The following is a 20,487-nucleotide window of genomic DNA, read 5'->3' on the forward strand; positions in this document are numbered from 1 at the left end:
ACTATTTCACTCTATGACAGGAATGAAGTGGAAACACTGTCCTCAAAGCTACATATTTATATCTCTCTTAGGGGCTGGAGCATTCCTGGGAAGGGACCCAGAAATGTGTATTCCTATAGTAAACAGGGCGAGAAGGGCCAACTTGTAAGTAACTGTAGGACAACTCATATGAAAATGTCTGTCTACCACGCTGCTCTAGAAGTGAGCTTCTCATTTGCACAAATATGCATGAACAAGAAATCGTTTGGTTGTCGCTAAATTTGGAGAAAGAACCATGAAGTTTAGACTTTGAGCTGAATTAAACTACGTAGAGCGAAGGGGAGAAAGTTTTAAAGGAAGATGGCAGCCAATTTCTTTTGTTATTTAATGTTTTATTTTTTCAAGAACAGTTAACATTTACTAGGCATCTATTGGCCTCAGTCACTTGCATCTAAAGAACAAAGCTAATTTACCCACAGCCCCTGTTCTTTTGATATGGTTAGCCTTACCTCCTAGCTCTGTTAACAACTATTCTACCATTAGCTTCGAGTTCAATTTTAATAATCTAATCCGTAGTTGTCTACTGCTCCCTGCCACAGGAACGAAAAAATTTGGGGGGAATAAGGCGAGCAGTTTACATTTTCTGTGGCTATTTCAAGTAATTGGCTCCAAAGTGAAATTATTGAGTTGGCCATGGTTTATCATGTTCGGAGGGCATGAAACATGGAAGGAAATGGGCCCGTAGGAAGGGTTGGTATCCAAGAAAGTGTGAATGTGTGAAAATCCTATAACTGTACCTCCACTGGCCTGATATCCTGAGTCACTAGATGGTCAGAAGTATAGATAGAGTACAAAAGGAACAGCTGATGTACATTCATACTAAAAACCAATGACAAAGTTTGTACAAGATGAACAGCAAATGAAATAGCTTCTATCCAAATAAAATCTCACACAGGTCATTTTTATACATACGTGGACACACACCCACACACGCACAGACACACGAGCAGGAATGTGTGTTTTGTAAGATAGGTCCTTGGAAATAGACGTTCTTAGCAAACATGGATGACAGATCAATTGTAATTTATTTTCTTTTAACACTGTATCATCATAAAGAAAACTGGTATAAATGAAAAAATCTATTTCAAATATCTACATCTAAAATTTTAGGCAGTGAAAAAGCACTTTGTTGACAAGGAGTGTGGAATGATGGATGTTAATCGTCAGAAACTGCTGAATGCCTTGCTTAGTTGCCACAAACAAATTCACATATCAGAACGAACAATACTGCTAAAGATTCCTTTTTTTTCCCATTTTTTTTTCTGTTAAAACATACTGCGAGAAAGAAAAGAAAAACTGGAAATCCATACATCTTTCGAAAGTTTGAAATTGAAGCAATATTTAGAACCATAGATGAGGAAACGCCGCAGCATTGGTGTAATATACACAATGCGCTTTTCTTCTTTAATCTGTAATGTACATCAAATACTTTACAACAATGCATTAACAAAGGGCAAGAAACATCTTGCTGTACAGAGGAACCCCAGTGCAACTTGAAGCCTAGAATCACAACGGATGAAGAGAGTAAACAAAGCGTGAGAAGCCGTTCCTCTGAAGTGTGTGAACCACGCGCCTCTGTGCTTACAACCGTCACCCCGACCGCCTTCTGTGCTGCCTTCAGCCACATCCAGCGGAAAGCACTTTTTAGACTCTCCAGCCCGCACGAGAAAGGTGATGTACAAGGTCAGATGGAGGGTCACTTTCTACTGACTTTCAAGTTAACGTTCGATTCATTTAGCTTTCTAAGATAGCTCTTAATGTCTCCTTACTGGTTATCCCAGCCTTCCTATGGAACAGGCTTTAACGAACTAAATTTGCAGGGGAAAAAAAAAATAGCAATGTCTGTGGTCTGCATGCACATGCACTGTCCCCGGGGCCGCCTGCCTCACACCCAGGAGTCAGGGGATGCGGGGTAGTGGCTCGTTTCATAGTTCAGTTCACTGTAGGGACGGGCAGCGGAGTAGAAGTCGACGTAGTTGCCCGTGGACTTGAGTCCCAGGTGCATGTACTCGCTGGCCGGAGGGCGGTGGTGGACCTGGTCCTCGAAGAAGGACTCGTCGTAGTTTCTCGTGGAATTCGGAAACGGCTGGTAGGTCTCGTAGTCTTTTCTGCTGGGCTCCTGTGGGACTGGCTGTGCTGAAACCTGCCCAGAAAAGAAGATCCACCTGGGTTAGCGCGTTTGCCCTTGACCCGTCCTCCCCCGCCGCCGATGCGCTCAACCCTCTCTCAAGGTCAAGGCTCCGAACGTCCTCCACGCGGTCACCCGTATCGAGCTTCTCCTGATTGACTTTCCTTTTTAAAGTTGGTTCCTGAGTCCATGCGCTATCATTCTAGGTAATCTTGTTTTTTTTTTTTTTTTTTAATTATTATTATGGTAAAGTATACATAACATAAAATGGAGCATTTTAATCGTTTTGTGTATAATTCAGTGGCATTAAGTACATTCGTCGCCTGTGCCACCGTCACCACTATCCATCTTCGTAACTTTTTCATCATCGCAAACAAAAACTCTGTATCCATTAAGCTTAAGTCTCCATCCCACCCTCTTTTCACAGCTGGTGGCAACTGCCGTTCTATTTTCCGTCTCTATGAATTTCACTAGTCTAGGTACCTCAGAGAAGTGGAGTAATAGAGTACTTGTCCTTTTGGGTCTGCCTTCTTTCACTTAACGTAATGTCCTCAAAGTTTATCCATGTTGTAGCATGTGACAGAATTTCCTTCCTTTTTAAGGCTAAATAATATTCCATTGTATGGAGAGACCACATTTCTTTATCCATTTATCCACTGATGGACACTTGTATTATTTCCACCCTTTGACTATTGTGAATAACGCTGCTGTGAACATGGGTGCACCAGTATCTGTTTGAGTCCCTGCTTTCAATTTTTGGGGGGTACGTACCAAGAAGTGGAATTGTTGGATCTGATGGTAATTCTATGCTTAACTTTTTGAGAAATTGCCAAAACCGCCATGGCAGGTGAACCATTTTACTAGATAACCTTTTTCAAATTGAAGAGGTTTACACTGGACACTACAGAGCACAAGTAATTTATAGTCATCTTTCCTGCCTCTTCTCCATCACTCCTGGGTGCTGTAATCTCAGACAAAGAGAAAGTGAAGATGTACAACGTCTAACGGTCACTTGGGCATTCTCCTGCCAGCTCGGAGGGCTGTAATCAGTACCTCTCTGGAGGACGGAGGCTTCCCGGTAACAGGGCCGTTCCATCACACCTGCCTAAGTGACCAGGTACCACAGCCTTAGAAGGATACAGAGAAGCATGTAAGAAGAAGAGGGAATCCACTTCAAATACGCTATGCTCTGGAGAACCAAAACATTTCCTAACTTGGTGCAATGAAGAATTGATGGGACTTGAGAATAAGCTGGGATTAGGAAGACTTCGGTTGGGGGAGAGGGGTCTCCAGACTTGTCCAATGTCCCCCGGTCCACCTCAGCGCCCCCCGTTTCCACTCCTGTCCTCTTCAGGCTACTGTCTGATGTAGGGGGCCTTTACGGATTAAAGGGACCACAGGATCCGTCGGGATACGTGAAGTCTGGAGTTAGTTCCCTCCTCTTGGCTTTAAGGACAGTAAAACAGACAGTGTTCATAGGCTGATCATTAGCATTTATATGTCGGGGCCTAGCTATCCCCTCCCCACTGCCTCTGCGGTCCCTTCCTAAGCATCACGCTCCCAAAGGGAGGATACCCGCAAGGCATGGGGGAAGGACCATGCCCACAGCCACTGCAAAATGGCACCCACAAAGCTCCTCGAGTGCAACGATGGTGCAGGAGGTCCGGGGGGAACGATGGAACACTCCCAACAAAGCACAATTTGATCACCTGCCAGTGGACTCGGTAATTCCCTACTAATTTAACTAAGGTTCAGCATGGAAACATCCTCTAGAAATTGGTCTTAGTTAATCGATAATGATGTGTAATTAGCAAGTTGTGCGTGAATGAATGCTTCTAATGGCCTGCGCGTACTTCTTCTCTCAAGTAAGCGAAACTCCCTCTTTTATATGTAATTGATTTACACTAGTAATCGACCTGCTCTTCAAAGAAGTGGTGAACTTCGTCATAGCTGCCATCCAGGGGGCCTCACACTTCCAGATAGTGGTGGCTGAATGAATGAGGTTTCTGTCCACCTGGGAAAGTCCTCAGAGCGTAGACGCGTGTTAGCCTCAGAGCCTGGGCATGAGGGGGACGTTTGCAACTTCAACATCTGCAATTACACATTGCTAAGACCGCGTCTACCTGATCACTGGGATAGGCTAAGGTGCTCTTTGCTGGTCTGTGAAGAGCTGAGCGCTACGTGGACCTTCTCCCCTCCATCGCGGTGCTGCAACCCAAGTGTGGAGCATACAAGGGATTAGAGTTGGGAGGTTTGGAAAAATTACACAGGGAGGGAACTAGAATTTACTGGTTCTATTTCAGTGGGCACTATATTCAACATTTAACAAATTCTTCTTTGTTTACTCTTGTACATGTATGTATGCATACATATATGGATGCATGTTTATGTCTGTGTATATCTATCCATCCATCCATTTATCCATCTATCATCTACCTATTTATCTATCTAATCTATCTCCTTCTCTCCCTCCACCCTTCCTCTCTCTCAATTTCTCCCTCTTTCCTTCCTTCCTTCCTTCTTTTCTTCCTTCCTTCCCATCCATCCATTTATCCATCCAATTCCCGATTTATAGATGAAGAAACTGAAGGTCAGAAGAGATAAGAAACTTGTGCAGGATGCCATGGCTCGTGGTGGGGTGAGGCTGGGACGTGAATGCCCACCTGACTGACTCCAAAGTCCATGTTCTCTCCGAGACAGGAGCACAGTCTCAGTTCAGCCGAGGTGGCTCCCCCCTCGGGGGGTGGGCAGCCTCACTGAGTTGGCTCCAGACCCTGTGATGAGAAGGGAGGCCATGGGCAAAGGAAACCAAGACGAGGCCTGACTTCTCTGTGCTGGTCTCAGTAACCAGGGGAGGGGCAGCGCTAGAGCTTGGGAGGTCTTCAGGGGACAAGCTACTTACGAGGCTCGTGGCCCTCCTCCACGGTGGATGCTTCTGGCTTTTTTTTTCCTTTTCTGGCGCAGCCTGTTTCAAATTTCTTACTGCTGCTATGTTCTCTCTGGCTGGTGGACAGTTTGGGGTTGAGCACCAGCTTATTGGAGTCTCATATCCGGAGTTACTTTCTTCAGTTCCCTTGTATTGTTCATAAGGTCCCGTATCAAGCCCTCCTCGGGTTGAGTTCTGCAGTTCGGAGAATTTGTGCGAACGAACCACCCAGAACGGCTGATGGTGGCACAGCTGTGTTTGAAGGGATTAAATTTGCTCCCTGGCCTAGTGGTATGGATGTCGGCTGGTGAGATGTATTCACCGCGGAGGTATGTTGGCTGTATTTTGTCATTTACTTTAAGAGACTATCTGACAGTGTTCAAGATTAGGCACGTGAAATGCTCCTCAATACCAGCCTTCCCCATAGAGGAGCTAAAATACATGCGTTTTTTTTTTTTTTTTTTTTTTTTTTTTTTTTTTTTTTTAACATCACACAGTGTGGACAAGCCAGACTTCTGTAAAGGAGGCGGAGTGACACTCATATCCCACAGTGGTGCATTCTGAATCTGAGCCTCTTGTGGTCCAGAGGAGCCCTGGCACATCCAAGGAGCCCGAGGCTGTTGTCTGCTCCGCTTAAGGCAGCGTCCTCTCTGGGAAGGGAAGGCGCCACCAGCTGGCTCACGTGGCCACCGCTGGGGTCCGCGTTCTCGGCGCCGGCCTGTGGTTCCTGCTCCTACAAAGTCGTCCTTGCTGAAAGCTTTCCTCAACAGCAGAATATTTAATTTAAATGATGAAGGACAGTTCTCCTCGTCCACCTCCCAGCCCTGTGGCACACTGATAGAAGACTTCTTTGTATTCCTCACTGAGTTCGCCCGCAAAGTGAATGTATTCCTAACGCAAGGGAAATAGCCGCCCACTACAGACCTTCCAGGTCTCCTGAGCAGTGAAAGCTGAAGGCTCAGGGTGTTACTACACAATGGATGAGGCCGTGGTGAAGATCAGTGCTTCTCAAAGCGTGGTCCCACCACGTGGCCCCAAGATGCACCAGCATCGCCTGGGAACTCGTTAGGGGTATAAATTATTGGGCTCCAGCCCAGACCTACTGAATCAGAACACCTGGGGTTGGGGCCCAGTAATCTGTGTTTAACAGGCTTCCAGGGGTTCCTGACTCACCCTCAAATTTGAGAACCAGTGGTATACAGGAGGGCACATGAGACAAGAGGACAGCAGAACCAGGCTGGAGTCTCTGCCTCTTCCTGGCTTCTTCAGGTGACTGGGGGCGAACCCTTAACCTCCTTGAATCCCAATTTCCTCAGCTCTGGGGATAATTTTACTTGCCTGCCCACCTGGCAGCCAGACTGAGGAACTCAAGATGCCATTTTTACTGTTGTCAGGAATCATTTGAAAACCAGTCAGCAAAACACCAAAACCCTCTGTTTCTAGTTTATGAACAAAAATCCTATTGCCAGCGCGATACGGTTAAATATGCTATTTTTCTTTGTAAGCATGGGATGGACCGGTAGAAGCTCAGCAGGGTTTTGGAAGGGTTTGAGTACTTAACTCTTAAAATAATATCTGTGACCCCAAACGTAAAACCAAGGATCACAAATCTTCTTTCACACTAATGGTTGTTTCTTCTAGGGGTCCTTATGCTTGGAATTCACTGATTCGAAACTGGAGTGGCAGGTCGTCACGTGGCGTGTGCCACAGCTGCGGAGCTGCCTGGCTGCTTCTCTGCTGAGTCAGGGGAAGCCCGCCTCCCAGCTCCTGCCCCGGCCCCTCCCTTGCTTGGCCACGCACCCAGGGCTGTTGCCTTGTTTTCAGATCTCATCGTCTTTTGCCTCGTCCCAGAGATGCCCCTGAAACTAGTTTCCCTGGGTGAATCACTTCTTCTCTAAGATGGATCTCTGTCCAGACTCCTCTGCAAAGCTCATGAGGCCCAGCTTTGACACCGAAACCGAATGGACCCCAGCACATCCCTCCCGGTTAAATTTTTCAAGCTGGCCATTTACTAGCTACGAGGTCGTGAAGTGGCTTTTAGCCCAGAAAAGTTCCAAAAACAAAAGCCATCTGTGATAACCAACCATGCTCACGTGGGCAGAAAATCCACATCATGGATGCTGTTTACAAGGTCATTTCCAGAAGCACCCATCTGCAAGAGGAGCAAACGGCCAACTTTTCTGAATGGTTAGGACGGTCTTCCTTTACCGAATTCCCAAGAGGGAAGGCTGTAAGTAAAGTCAAAGTGTATTCTGATGACAGAGTCCAAAACAAGTAAAAGCTTTATTATTTTCTCAAGTCACTGGAGTGGCATAATGATTTTCTTGGATTTATTTTTTTTTTTAGGTAAAAAACAACTCTCTTTGGTGGACATTTCAAAAATGTTGCTTGATATCAGAATGGAGTTAACAGTCCAATTGCCCCCTTCCCTCGGCTGGACCAGCTCAGGGAATAATGGTGGCACTGCGCTAAGGCCACAGGACTCAGCTCGGCTGGGGGCTGGCCTGCAACGTCTCCCCTGGGCTGACAGGTGGCTCAGAGCTTGCTCTCCATCCAGACTGAGTTTCAGTACATCCACCTGAGACACCGTGGCCTTGATGTTTCACACCGAGGTTGAGTCGAGTTCATCCCAGGGCCTCCTGGGCAAAAAGGCTGCATACAATAGGCTGTGCTCACCCTCTCAGGGCAGGCATGCCACCTTAGTGCGTTAATTCCAATTTTCTTAAATGCTCAGAATAGGCTTGGGTGAAAAGAATGTGCCTCTTAGAACCATTGTGGACTGTTCTCTCAATCTAGATTGCAAGCAGTCTCTTGGAACGTACTGCAGCCACACTGTGCGATGCCAAGGACCCCTGGGCCACACCAGGGTGTTTCTTCATTGCCAACAATAGTGGGATTCCCTGGAGATAAAGGCCGATGGAGAACAGGCTGATTCTGTTGATGAGCTTCTCTTGACCTATAGAAGCTGGAGACTGATCTTATGCTCTTGGATGCAAAACCAGGGTCCTATCACATCCTGACAAATATCTTTAAGAGCTGGAGACCACTGGCTCACTGTACCTGATATTTGCTGAAAGAAAAAGCACTGATTTCCATAAATAGAGTTGGCACTTCCATTTTCCCTTATGTTTGGGTAGGCATGTTGATCTGCAAATAGTTGGGGGCCACCCCTGGTGACCTCTTGTCTAGAGCTCATGCCCCTCTTTGTTTATTCACTGACTTCTTTGCTTTTAGCAAAGACCAGAACTGTGTCCTCCTCCTTCCTCCCTTAGAAACGGTCTTGCACCAGATATTCCACCTGCCGGAAGGGAGTCCCTTTGCTCTTCAAAGATGTTACCCTGCTGGGTGGTGAGAACTGATCAAAAACACACATTTCCCTTCCATGTTTACTTTCATCTGGTTACTGTGATCAAGCAAACAGCTTTCAGGTTTATCTTTTCAGTACTATTTTCATGACACGTGGCAGGAATCTACAGCATCAGGAGAAGCCAGTTCTGGAAACGATTACCAGTAGCCAAGAGTTATAAAGAATGTCAGTCTTTCTGTGATGACCACCATGAGGGAAGAAAAGTATGACGTTATTCATCGATAAAGGAGCAGGGGCGGTGCCTTCTTGCTTTTATAGCTCCCCCTTAGAACCAGAGAGAAAACAAGCCCTCAACGAATATTTGCTAAATAAAACACACGCAAAAACATAGATGGATACTTTAAGTGTCTACCAGCCAGGGTTCCTCAAATTTCAACATCCACACGAATCACCTAGACACCTTAACAAAATGCAACTCTGATGCAGAAGACCCTGAACGGGTTAGGGTTAGGGTTAGGGTTAGGGGCCACAGAAGCATCTCTTCTGTGTTTCTAACAAGCTCCCAGGTGATGTTGTTGCTGCTGGTTCCCCCACTAGCCTGAGCGGCGAGGCATAACACCATGCCTTCTATTCAGTTGTTTACATTGAACTTGATCTATTTTATTGGTAACTGTCATGTATAATGAATGCTTTCTTCCGAAAAAGAATTGGCTGGGTTACAGGAGCTACTTAATCCATGCCTAGTAATTAGACAATCTGTCTAGTAACCAGCACCTTACACTTGGCGTGACTAAGACCTGAAGCAGCCAAAAACACAAAAGATTGCTTTCAGATCTGAGGCTGTTCTGATGACTGCCACCACCCACGTGTATGCTGTGTCCCACGTGAGCGGAGAGCAGAGGGGACCATTATTTTCTTTTTCCATTTTTTATGCACGTTAAATAGAAACGAACTTAGTTTTTGCACTTCCAAGATATTTCACAGGAGTCGAAGGGAGAAACGAACACCAACGTGCTGCCTCTCCTTTACCTGGTTATGTTTGATGTCTTCAGCGGGCGCACCATATGAATTCCTATACAAAGTTGAAATGCCAGTATTTTGAGCTGAAAGCAAAAGAGAAACAAAAGTATTAGCACAGAACGCCAGACTTCAAATGAGGAATGATGGTTATCGAGACCAGTTTTGCCCTGCCAAAGCTGGGTGCCCCATGGATCATTCCAGATGTAAGAAATTCATTAGCCCTGAACACTTCATTTCACATACAGACATTAAGGAAGAAGAACAGTTATTCTATAAAATCCCGGTTGCACGTCAGCCTCTTGCAATAACATTCAGCTTGCAGACAGGGTCAAGGCAGGTGCAACAAACAGACGGTCATCTTGCCTTGTTCTATGGCCTTGTTTTCTGCTGAAAACTGGCAGATAATAAAAGCGCGTCACCTGCACTGAAGCGTGAAGGAATCCGGATCGGCCGCTTTGTTTTTAGCTGGGGAATGACAAGAATGAAATTGCTAATTTGAGCTCACAGAAGTGCTTGATCATCTTTGAGGCAGTTCATTTCTCAACGGCCTGAAGGGTGGGCAGGAGACACCCCCCGCCTCTGCCCTGCGCGTCTGGGCGGCTGCGGCTTCGGAGTCCTGTTCAACACAGAGACTGGAAGACTCACTTCCACCCTGTCTTGTGACCAGCCTGTGTTCTAGACAAAAAGGAAGGAAGGTCTCCTCCGGTTGCCAGCAGCTTCCAAAGTCCTGGGCAAGAGGCCCACTTGCCTGCCTCCTCCTCACCTGGGGCCTTGGAGGCTGCTGTCACAGGCCTAGAGGAAGGGCCCAGGGCGAGACTCCCCTCATAGCTGCTAAAAGGTCCTGGTTTAAGAAAGCTCTGGAAAACATTGTCTGCTGAGTGTCAGCGGGTATCTCAAACACTCTCGATATCAAGAAAATTTTATCTTTTGCTTCCAGTATCTACGGGATCACGAAATAGGATGACACACCATCTATTCTCTCAGAGACACAGGCCAGCAAGTCAGTATAATCTATCATTCCACCCATGTTTATTACTCAAAGCACATAATAGCTGTGCAATAAAACTCCTCTTGGGAAATTCTGCTTAGAATGTGAGAGCTGAGAGCCCACTTCCCGTTTTAAAGACCACTCTGATGGACTCTCTGGTTGAACGCCCGTCACTCCCGTCTCGGCATCACTGCGGAAACCGCCATCCCTCGCCTGGACCACCGCTACAGCATCCTTCTCAACGGCCCGGCTTCCACTCGGCCCAACCTGCCCCTCCATCCACCCTGTTCCCGTCACCTGCGCGATCACCGTGTTAGACAGACCGGATTATGTCACTCAATTCCCTGCCCACCGTGATTATAGTAAAAGCTGAGCTCCCATTATGGTCTTCGAGGCTCCGTGTGATCTGGTCCCGGCCTGACTTCCTGCACTTCTTCCCACAGTTCAGGGAGCTGTGCTGGCCCTCCTTCCTGGCTTGAGCATCCAAATTTATTTTGCATCAGGGATGTCGGACTTCCTGATGCTTCTCCCCTTAACTTGCTTGTCCCAGACTCTGGACTACCTCTCCTTGTTGACGTTCGGGTTTCAGCTCAAACGCCTCCTCCTTGACCATGTTAGTTAAAGTTACCCTGCCCACCTGGGGCCCTCTATCCCTTTACCCCATTTATTTCCACCATCACACTCAACGCCAAGCGCTATTACCTTGTTAGTGAGTTTGTTTCATGTTTACCTTGTGTATTACCTCCCTTCACCTAGGAGATAAGAAGCTCCATGAGGACAGAGATCCGTCTGTCCCGCCACCTTTGTAGGCTGCCCCAGCATCTGGCACAGTGCCTGGCCTTGAGGGATGCTCACAGAGTGAGTGCTTTCTTTGCTGAGGGAATGAATGAATGACTAAACCTTAGAAAAATCTGCCTTTAGAGCTACAACCTGCTGATGGGAAATGTTACTCCAAGGATAAGGTGAAAATTTTTTTCTATTACTCAGAATAAAATGCAATTTTTTTTGGGTAGAATGTGCATTTTTCTAGCCTTGGCCTCCCTCCCGGTTGGGCTTGTGGCTTCCGAGCTGAAGATGTTTCTACTGGAAGTTCTTTCCTCCTGCTCTTTGGTGCACTTCACCTGTTTAAAGGAGACTGTGTAGCTAAGATTAAACTTGTGGCCTTTCTGGATACATGAAGCCCATGTCTTCACAGGTGCTCTGCCATGTGTATGTGTCTGAGCAAAGAGTCAACTCGTAGGGAAATGCCTTTTTTTTTTTATAGGCCCCAATTTCCAACTATATCAATAGATTGAAGATTACAGCAGCTTTAAAAGGCATAAGAGAGATACTGACAGAAACAGAATCGACCACTGGATGTTAAGGTATTTGGGAAGCTCAGGTGGGAGGGCAAAATCCCCTGGTGAATTTTAAAGTCAGTCTGTGTAGCTGCTGGGATCACACAGCCCTCCTCTGATGCGTGCTTCGGAGCACGTAACACTCCTAGGGAATCATGACCGCGAGAAATAGCTATAACAGTGCTGCAGGCCTGAATGAACCGCTGCCTTTGGCTTTCTGAGGGCTCCTCAGAGGCAGAGAAACACTAAGGAGAGAAGACATTTTAAGAGACGTCTGAGCTAGAAATTGAATACAGAGAAGACAGGTGGAGGGGAAGCCTGGAATATAAGCCCAGATGCATCTGCATTTCTGAGAGCTCAGGAGAGGAGATGATGACTCAGGCGAGGAGCTGCTTTTCACTTTAAAGCTTTTGCATGTTGCGTTTTGAGGGTGACGTTTCCCATGGTTTTCCCACAGCAAAGGGAATGTTTCCCGTGGGGGAAATGGTATCAGACATCCCCTGATGCCTTAGAAACAAGGAAGACGGCCGTTTTTCAGATGTTTTTTCAATACACTGAACTTTCAACGCCCCCTGGATTTATTGGTGAATGACAAAAAGTACTACTTGGGATATGGAGGTCCCAAGAAATCTGATCTGCCAGTAAACGCTGGAGTGATGGACGTTTGCTAAAGGGAAGCAGAACAGACGGTGGCAATTCATCATTTCCATCCCTACACGAAATGTTGATTTCCACCCGGCTTGGCTGGGGAGCTACTCACACCATCGTAGACGGGGGCAAACACACCCACCAGTCTCACCACCAACACTGCCTCCACCTCCTCCATCACCATCACCATCACTGTGATGCTGTAACAACTAACTTTTACCCAGTACTGGTTGGCTTAAAGGGAACCTCCTTGTATAAACATATTATTCAATAATGACCTCATGTTCTTCTAGGCTTGCTACATGATTGATAGTGTAGTTCTGACTTGCATTTTTAAGTAAGTTAGAGCAAAGCGTTTAAGCCTCTCAATGAGTTTGAAAAGTTACGTATATCTCAATGCTGCGGTTATCAAGATCCCTGACATTTTCCAGGAAGATTAAACATCTAGAAACACATTAGATTTTGTTTTTTATTGTCTGACGTGTGCAGAGCAGGATCACGTACCACTGGAACTATTTCAACACAACCACACCACGATGAAAAACCTTTTGAATGATTCTACCGGCCAAGAGAGTTAAAGAGAAAAGATCAACTTCGATAATAACAGTCGATTTCACAATTATTCTTGTAATTATAGTCTCACTTTGTTATCCCTGCCTGCTGGTGATGGGGCGACGTAGGGCGATCATAATCGAAAAACAAAGGGGTCACAGGTGAATTTCGTGTCACCACTGCTCTGGAGTAATCAGTACAAATTCGATTCTCCACTGACTATCTCGACTCTAGGGACTTGGCATTCAGATTCAGGAGCTTCTCTGTTCAAGCTCATCTACAACAGGCGACAACACGTGTGGAGAACCAGAGAACGAGAATCAGAAGGTACGTCCTATGTTGGACTTCCCTGGCGGTTCAATGCTTAAGACGCTACACTTCCAGCTCAGGGGGTGCAGGTTCAATCCCTGGTCGGGGAACTAAACTCCCACATGCTGCGGGACACAGCCAAAAAAAAAGAAGGTATGTCCTACGCCATGCGTTCAGTTCTCCATTCAGGGGACGTTTCAGGCGTGAGGGTGAGGCGTTCCCTGGTGGAGTGTGTACGTGGAGGCAGAGCGCTGAGCTGGGCTGGGTACCACGAGCATCTGTTTATGAGGCTCTCCTTTCTGCAGCCGGGGAGAGTTACCATGGAAACCACGGCCTCTGGGGTAAATACAGTTACCACGAGAACAGTTTATCTTAGACATCCTGGGTCCAAAAGACATGTCAATAAATCATCCAATTTGTCTATTCTCTTTCCCTGCAGGTCTACACCTAAATAGTATCGGGGAGACTTACCACACGCTTTTAAGATTCTTCTGAATAAGAGGGTCTCAGTGTCTGTTTAGGATTGCCCACTTGTACTGCAGTTTTATGAATGCCCTAATCTGACCCTGTTCTGTTGAAGTCCCTATGGTCTGTTGTCAGGAGGGGCCCATCTCCACATCCATGTGGCAAAGAAGGGTGCAGAATCGCTGGTTAGAGACCCTGATGGTTGCGGCAGCTCTGCTTTCAAGGCACAATCCCCGCCGCCCTGCCCTCCCATCAATAACGCCAAATCGTGCTCCTGGACGAGGAGCAAACCGGGGCAGGAGGGGGTGTGGGGGGAGCCTGGAGGGGCCGATGAATGTGGACATCGAGCCCCGCCCCCAAGGAGAGTTGAGTGAAGCCTGGCCACGAGGAAGGCTGGCCAGGGCGTGCGGGGGTAAATGGCACCAATATTGGCCTCCACAGAGTCCCCGCTGATGAGCCAATGGGTGCGGTTGGGGGAGGGAAGGACGAAGGTGCGTGAAAGATCAATGCCTCCCTAGGGAATCTGAGGTCAGTGGTTCTGATGAATCTTCCTGGGAATTTGTCATGGCTAGAGGGTGGTTTCATGTCAAGAGGGGAAAATGCCCACAGCTGTTCTGTGGGTTTCCCTGAAATCCTCTCTTCCTCTGCTTGTCTCCCCTCCCCTCCCCCTCCCTCCCTTCCTTTTCTTATCCTCTTTCTCATCCCCATCCTAATGCGCAAAGCCTGGCCCACCATCATGGGTTATGCCAACGAAGAAGAAATCTATGGTGACCTCGTTCTCTAATTTGAGAAAATATCACGAACTGGGCAAGCGAGAAGGAAAGGGGTAGGGAAAGAAAGAAGAAAACGTGTGCAGAGAGCATTTTCTCTTAGCTATTCCAGGACTAAGATGCTCCGTTTTTATACCTCCAGCTTCACCTCCTCATGGCCAATCCCTGGGAATCTTCGCTCTCAAGCTCTCACGTCCTGCCGAGCTGCCAAGCATAGCTGAAGCCTGATGTCCCAGCCCTGTGCCCTGTCCCAGGTCCTGTCACGAACTCTGCAGAGGAACCGTGCACAGCCAAGCTCACCTGTCATGGTGTCTTTCCTGGAAGTGTGTTCTCCTTTAGTTCCGTGGTAAGTGGCGTTGCTGCCAGTGGACTCATAGTCTGTTTTTCTTTCTTTGAGGCTGATCATTTCCCGAGGTGAAGCTGGGGCACTTGCTACATAAAGAAATCGGAAGGATGACTTTCTGGGTCTCATTCCACAGCACGTATAGCTTTTCACACAAACAGGTAAAGTCATAAATGCACCTGGTTCAACACAGGTCAGTATGTGTACGTGGACCTGTCGATTTTATTTTTGTTCCTTTGGTTCTTGTCTTTCCCCCTTCCCTTACTCCATGTCACTTGGTGCTTCAGAGTTAAGGGGACACGCAACTTGGAGGCAGGGAATTAGGGACTATATCCTGGGAGCACCTTCCCTACAGAGACATCCTTGTGGGGATGTGACCTGCTCAAGGACAGTTTCAAGAATGAGATCCGTCTTGGTTGCTTTTTCTTTCTTTTTTCTTTTCCTTTCTTTCCCCTCCCTCCTTTCTTTTCTTCTTCCTTCCTTCCTTCCTTTGAAAAAATTAGATGTGTTTCAGAGGAGCGATTACTGATACTGAAGAATCCCTGATTAAATCAGATGTGCTTTTACTTAAACACGTTTCACGCAGAAACGGCCCTATAGGAAGGCAGAGGATGATGTGGGGGACCAGTAGAGCCCCACCCACCGAGGTCTTCTCCATCAGCCTGGGGGCTGGGCTGGGGGTGTGGCGTGAGAGCACCTGTCTCCTGATGGGGGTCCTTGCTCCATCTCAAACTCCCCTAACAATCTCCCCCACACACCTCGCGCCCCGGTGCCTCGCTGCCTGTCGGACCTGGGGACTGAGCCCTGCCAACTGTTTGTGTCTTCGTGTCTTCAGGGATGGGCTGTGATTAGAGGATTCCCTTAGGAATTGCACGATTCTTTAACAAACTGGGCCCAGAACAGAGGAAAACCTGCACTTGGACTTAAGGAAGCAAACAAAAAGAGGTTTAGTTTTCTTTAAAGATCGGATGGATTGCGAGCAACTAAGCCGCCCTGCCAGTGCAGAGATGTGCTGGGAGGAGTGGAGGTTAAGTGTGTGTGCCGGTGCTAAGGCAGCTACCGTGCGCCCATCCTATGGGCTGACCTCACACTGGTCTCCATGCTCCTCAATGAGGCCACTCGCATCCCAAGCTTAGTCAACTGCGTCTCACCCATTCTGAGTGCAGCCGTGCTACTCTTCGGTCCCAGAGCCTTCCCCAGCTTCCGTGCCCAGGGGCAGCGCTTCGCAAGCTTGTTTAACCTTAAGACTCACCTGAGGACCTGGGGATCACAAAACCCCACCCTGGACCTTGTGAATCTGAATTTTCAGTTGGGCCTAGGAATCCAGATTTAGCAAGCATGACTGGCGAATCTCTGGGGAACTCCGAGTTTTAGGATAAAGCTCATTTTCCTTCACTAGTGTCCAAGCCCCTCCCCAGTCAAGCCTCAGTTGACCCTTCAGCTGTTCATTCACACCCTCTGCAGGGTCCCCCAGCTCCAGCCCACTGGGCCTGCTTCTTGCCTATCTGAGTCACTGGATTCATTTCACCAAACTTACTATCTTCTACGTGCAAAGCCCCGTGCTAGACATGGGGGACAAAAACACGAGTCACAGCACACTTTCTGAAGTTGAGGAGCCCTTCATCGGGTGAGGAAGTGAAACCAGAAGACGGCTCAGTGGATGTCTTAGCCAAGTGCTGGGAAGGTAACAAAGGGGGCCTTTGCCCATCCTTTCCTGAAAGGCCCCCTACCCACCTCTCAGACCTGTCAAATAAAATCAAGGCTCACTGCTGAGATCTTGGAACCTTCAGAGATTTCCAATCCTAGCTGCCCATCAGAATTAGTTACCTAGAATACTTAAGAATACATTGATGCTTGAACATGCCCCCCAGCCAGTGGCACCAGAATCCCTGGGTGTAAATCCAATGAGAAGGCAGGGAAGAAACCTGCAACTGTTCCACGTAACTCAACTGGGCTCTGGGTCCAGTTCCTGCGTGTTCTCAGAACATGGGCTGCTGCGTCTCACTCACCCCTTCCACCTCTGCCCCATCTCCCCTCTTCTCTCTCCATCTTCCTCTCTGGGGAGAGTCCCCTCCTGCCCTTGCTCCTAGAGCTTCTGCATAAAGATCTGAATTTCTGATTGCCCTTTTATGAGTCACTGCCAGGCAATCGTGAAGGGACCATATTTTGGAGCCTCTTGACCAAAGCTTTTAAAATGAGAATCCGATATTGCACAGATGGTGGGGTTTACTAAACTATGTCAAGTGTGTAATTATCTCCTGAGACCTCACACACAGTGGTCCGAGTCTCCGGTAAACCAGGAGGATACTCCTGGAAAAATCACATCACGCCAACAAGCGTTTATTAGGTGTCTTCGAAGTGCCTTGCCTGGGTATCACCAGGCAGTGCCCCACCTGCATCCCTGGGGCGCTGCCGTCCTGTAAGGCGCTGCTTCTCTTTCTGGGCGCCTTCCAATCTATTATATTATTCCATCTTCCTGACACTGATTGGTTCTTCATAATTAGAGCTCTTAAAGACACTGTCCTTTAGCTTCCAAGACTCACTGCTCTTGATCTTTTTACGAACTATGAAAATAACACGTGCAAAAGGCCACCTCCATGCTTCTGAGGCAGGTGGAAGTCCCTCCAGTTACACGGAGCTTGCAAATTCTCGTTCAGCGTGGGGCTGAACGTTAGAAGCAATAACACCGCACTAAAAATATAAGTTTTCACGGGGCTGGGAGAGGGTCATCTATTCCAGTCAAATATTCCCCATTCATTTCTGATTCTCCCCATCGTTATGACAGTAAAGTATGGCGTAACGTTTCATGAGAAACGTCCTCAAGGGCAGAGGGGCCGCCCTGCTGGGGAGTGCCCTGTACCACGCCCTTGAGACTCAGTCCAGAAAATACAGTTTCCTCAGCAGGAGGAGGGCAGCGAAGAGCAAGGAGAAGCTTTTCTTAAATAAAAGCCTCTATCTGTGCGTGTGGGTGTTCGCCCATATAAACTTATTTATTACACATTGAATAAAACAACAATAAAATCTATATCACTTAGATACTAAACAGTGTGCTCATATTTTGCCTTTAATTATGTCTTTAATCCTTGGCATTACATAATGTGACTGAAAAAGGGTGTAAGAATAAGGTATCTTTACAAGGAGATAAGAAAAGTTAGTTCCAAATTTAATAAGAATGAGACAAGGGAGGAGGGGCAATGTAGCAGTAGGGGATTAGGAAGTATAAACTATTACATATAAAATAAGCTATGAGGATATACTGTGCAACACAGGGAACACAGCTAATGTACAGTAACTATAAATGGAATATAACCTTTAAAAATTGTGAATCATTGTATTGTGCACCTGTAACTTACATAATTTTGTACATCAACTATACTTTGATAAAAAAATTAAAAGGAAGGAATGAAATAAAATTAGGAAAAATTAAATTGAATGATTTAAAAGTTACAGTTGATTGTAATATGAATGTATGAAATGATGTATCTGCTGGTGTACAGGTAATAATAAAAAGCAAATCAGGTACGGAACAGTAATGAAAGCCTCAATGACAGTTTTCAAACGTAGGTCATTCTCAAGGAGCACACCCTCTCTCCCCTACTCTGTTATCCCACATCTAATCAATAAAATGCAACCTAAACCATCTTAAGTGGGTAAAACGTCCACGGGAAAGCCTGATTTGCAAACACTTGGCGGTTTTATATATTCCTATTCCTCCCTGAATGCAGGCCCAGGATGTGCATTTCATGCCTGTAACACCTGTTAGAGGATTTTAGAAACCAGTTAGAAAGATGTTTGTTCTGAGTCTGCGTATGTATGATACAAAGTCACCACCCCTATAAAAAGAAAACTGATTCATTTGATATTTCTAGCAAGCGTCCCAGTCGGGACGGCCCTCCTGTCTGTGGAGTCAGCTAAGGGGTCGGGGAGGGGGGCCTTGGATCCAAGAGAAGCAGCCACTGGCCCGGGGCCCCTCTTACCTGAGCGGTTGTTGGGAGACACGCGCACAGGGGAGATGGAGGGTGTGCGGGAGGAGGAGTAGGGTCTTTGCCGATCCCTCTCGATGGTTGAAGATGAGGCTACGAAGTGATATTGTGACCATCCATCCTGCAATAGACAGCAGCTCCTATTAACTGGGGAAGGCAGAGAGATGCCCCACCTCCTCACACGTGGACGTTGCAAGCACTGGAATTTGCAAAACATTTCTCCAGCCTGTCAGGAGAGACCTCAGATCTCTGCTCCTCCATCATCCCGGTTAACAGAGAGGAGCGATAACTGAGACCCACCCCCTGCTCCCTCCAGACAGCCTGGCTCCGGGAGGGCCTGCCCTTAGGTCTTGCTTTCCTCCCCAGAGGTGAGGGAAATGGTCTCTTTGCAAACCTGCTTTGGCCTGAAGATTGTATTTAAATGGAAACATGCTGCTCAGAAGGATCCTGAAGCTGTCTATTTTTTGCCTGCCTGGCTCCGGCTCTGTCTGGTCCTCTTTTCAACCACCTCCAAGTTTTCCAAAGTGTTTCCTCTTCTTTTCTCGGGACCAATCTGTTCGTGATCAAAATGCCGAGAAGCATTGTCCTGTCCCTTCGTCCCTTCCCGTTTATCTCCCTTACATGGTTTCAAGGTCCTTCTCTGCCTCAAATGCCCCGTCCCCACCGGCTCACGGCCTTCAGCATGACTGTTGCCGAGAATTCACACTCAGGTTGCTACGTTCTCTGCTTTGCCCCAGGAATTCTATTTTTCAATGGAGAGCATATTCAAAATGCCTCCTACCAATCAACCTGCCATTTGCCTTCTAATATCTGGTTAATATAGGAAAAGCATATAGACCATTTTTCATCATGAAAACCATATAAATACATTATGGATCATTTTTTTGAACTTAGAAAGCATAAAGAAGAAAATAAAAATAGCCAACAATTCCACTCTCCTCCTCCCCAGAGAACTTCTGTTGAGATGTCACAGTATTTCCCTTCAGTCTTTTTTCTTCCTTAATTCAAGTTTAGTTTTCTCAAAGCAAGATGTCAAAGAGTACAGACATTATCAAGGAAAAGCAGACACCCGCTCCACTCCCAGTTCCTGCTTCACAGAGGCAACCATTTTTAACTCTTTTGACCTTTTTAAGGGACTCAATTCTCTATAAAGAATCATTGCAAACATAAATGGGTGCAAGTTAACAAAGAACAGAATTTAAACTCATTTCAATATTTGTGTCTTTCTTTATGTAATTCTCATAATTCCTGTTCTGTTTGACCCGTAGAATAAAGCCAAAATTAGAAGTATGCTATTATAAAAGCTACTACCTAGTGCTTATTGAGTATTTACTCCATGGCAAGATTTTCTCAACAATCCCAAGGGCTGGATACTATTATCAGCTCCATTTTACAGAGGAAGAATCTGAGTCTTAGAAAGTTAACAGGCCGCCCAAAGTCAAACAGTAAACAAGTGAAGACTGATATTAACATGAAAATGTGGCATATTGAAAAGATGAAAACTCTAATCCCCAAAGATACATGCACCCCAACATTCATAGCAGCACTATTTACAACAGCCAGGACACGGAAGCAACCTAAGTGTCCATCGACAGAGGAACGGATAAAGAAGATGTGGTATATATCTATATCTATATATACACACACACATATACATGCAATGGAATACTAC

General features: G+C 46.7%; 1 protein-coding gene across 1 annotated transcript in view; it reads right to left on the reverse strand.

Annotated features, from left to right (window-relative positions):
• Positions 1-1,045: 1,045 nt before the first annotated feature.
• CTNND2 (catenin delta 2) overlaps positions 1,046-20,487 on the reverse strand; it is a 961,852-nt gene continuing 942,410 nt past the window's right edge. The window contains exons 21-24 of the mRNA XM_067030803.1: positions 18,810-18,936; positions 14,790-14,921; positions 9,430-9,503; positions 1,046-2,182 (exon numbers count right to left, since the gene is read on the reverse strand). Of these exons, the coding sequence (XP_066886904.1) occupies positions 1,925-2,182; positions 9,430-9,503; positions 14,790-14,921; positions 18,810-18,936 (591 nt within the window). The 3' untranslated portion in view covers positions 1,046-1,924. The remainder of the gene's footprint in view (positions 2,183-9,429; positions 9,504-14,789; positions 14,922-18,809; positions 18,937-20,487) is intronic.

This window comes from Kogia breviceps, chromosome 4 (genome assembly GCF_026419965.1).
Source record: "Kogia breviceps isolate mKogBre1 chromosome 4, mKogBre1 haplotype 1, whole genome shotgun sequence".
Taxonomy (NCBI): Eukaryota; Metazoa; Chordata; class Mammalia; order Artiodactyla; family Physeteridae; genus Kogia; species Kogia breviceps.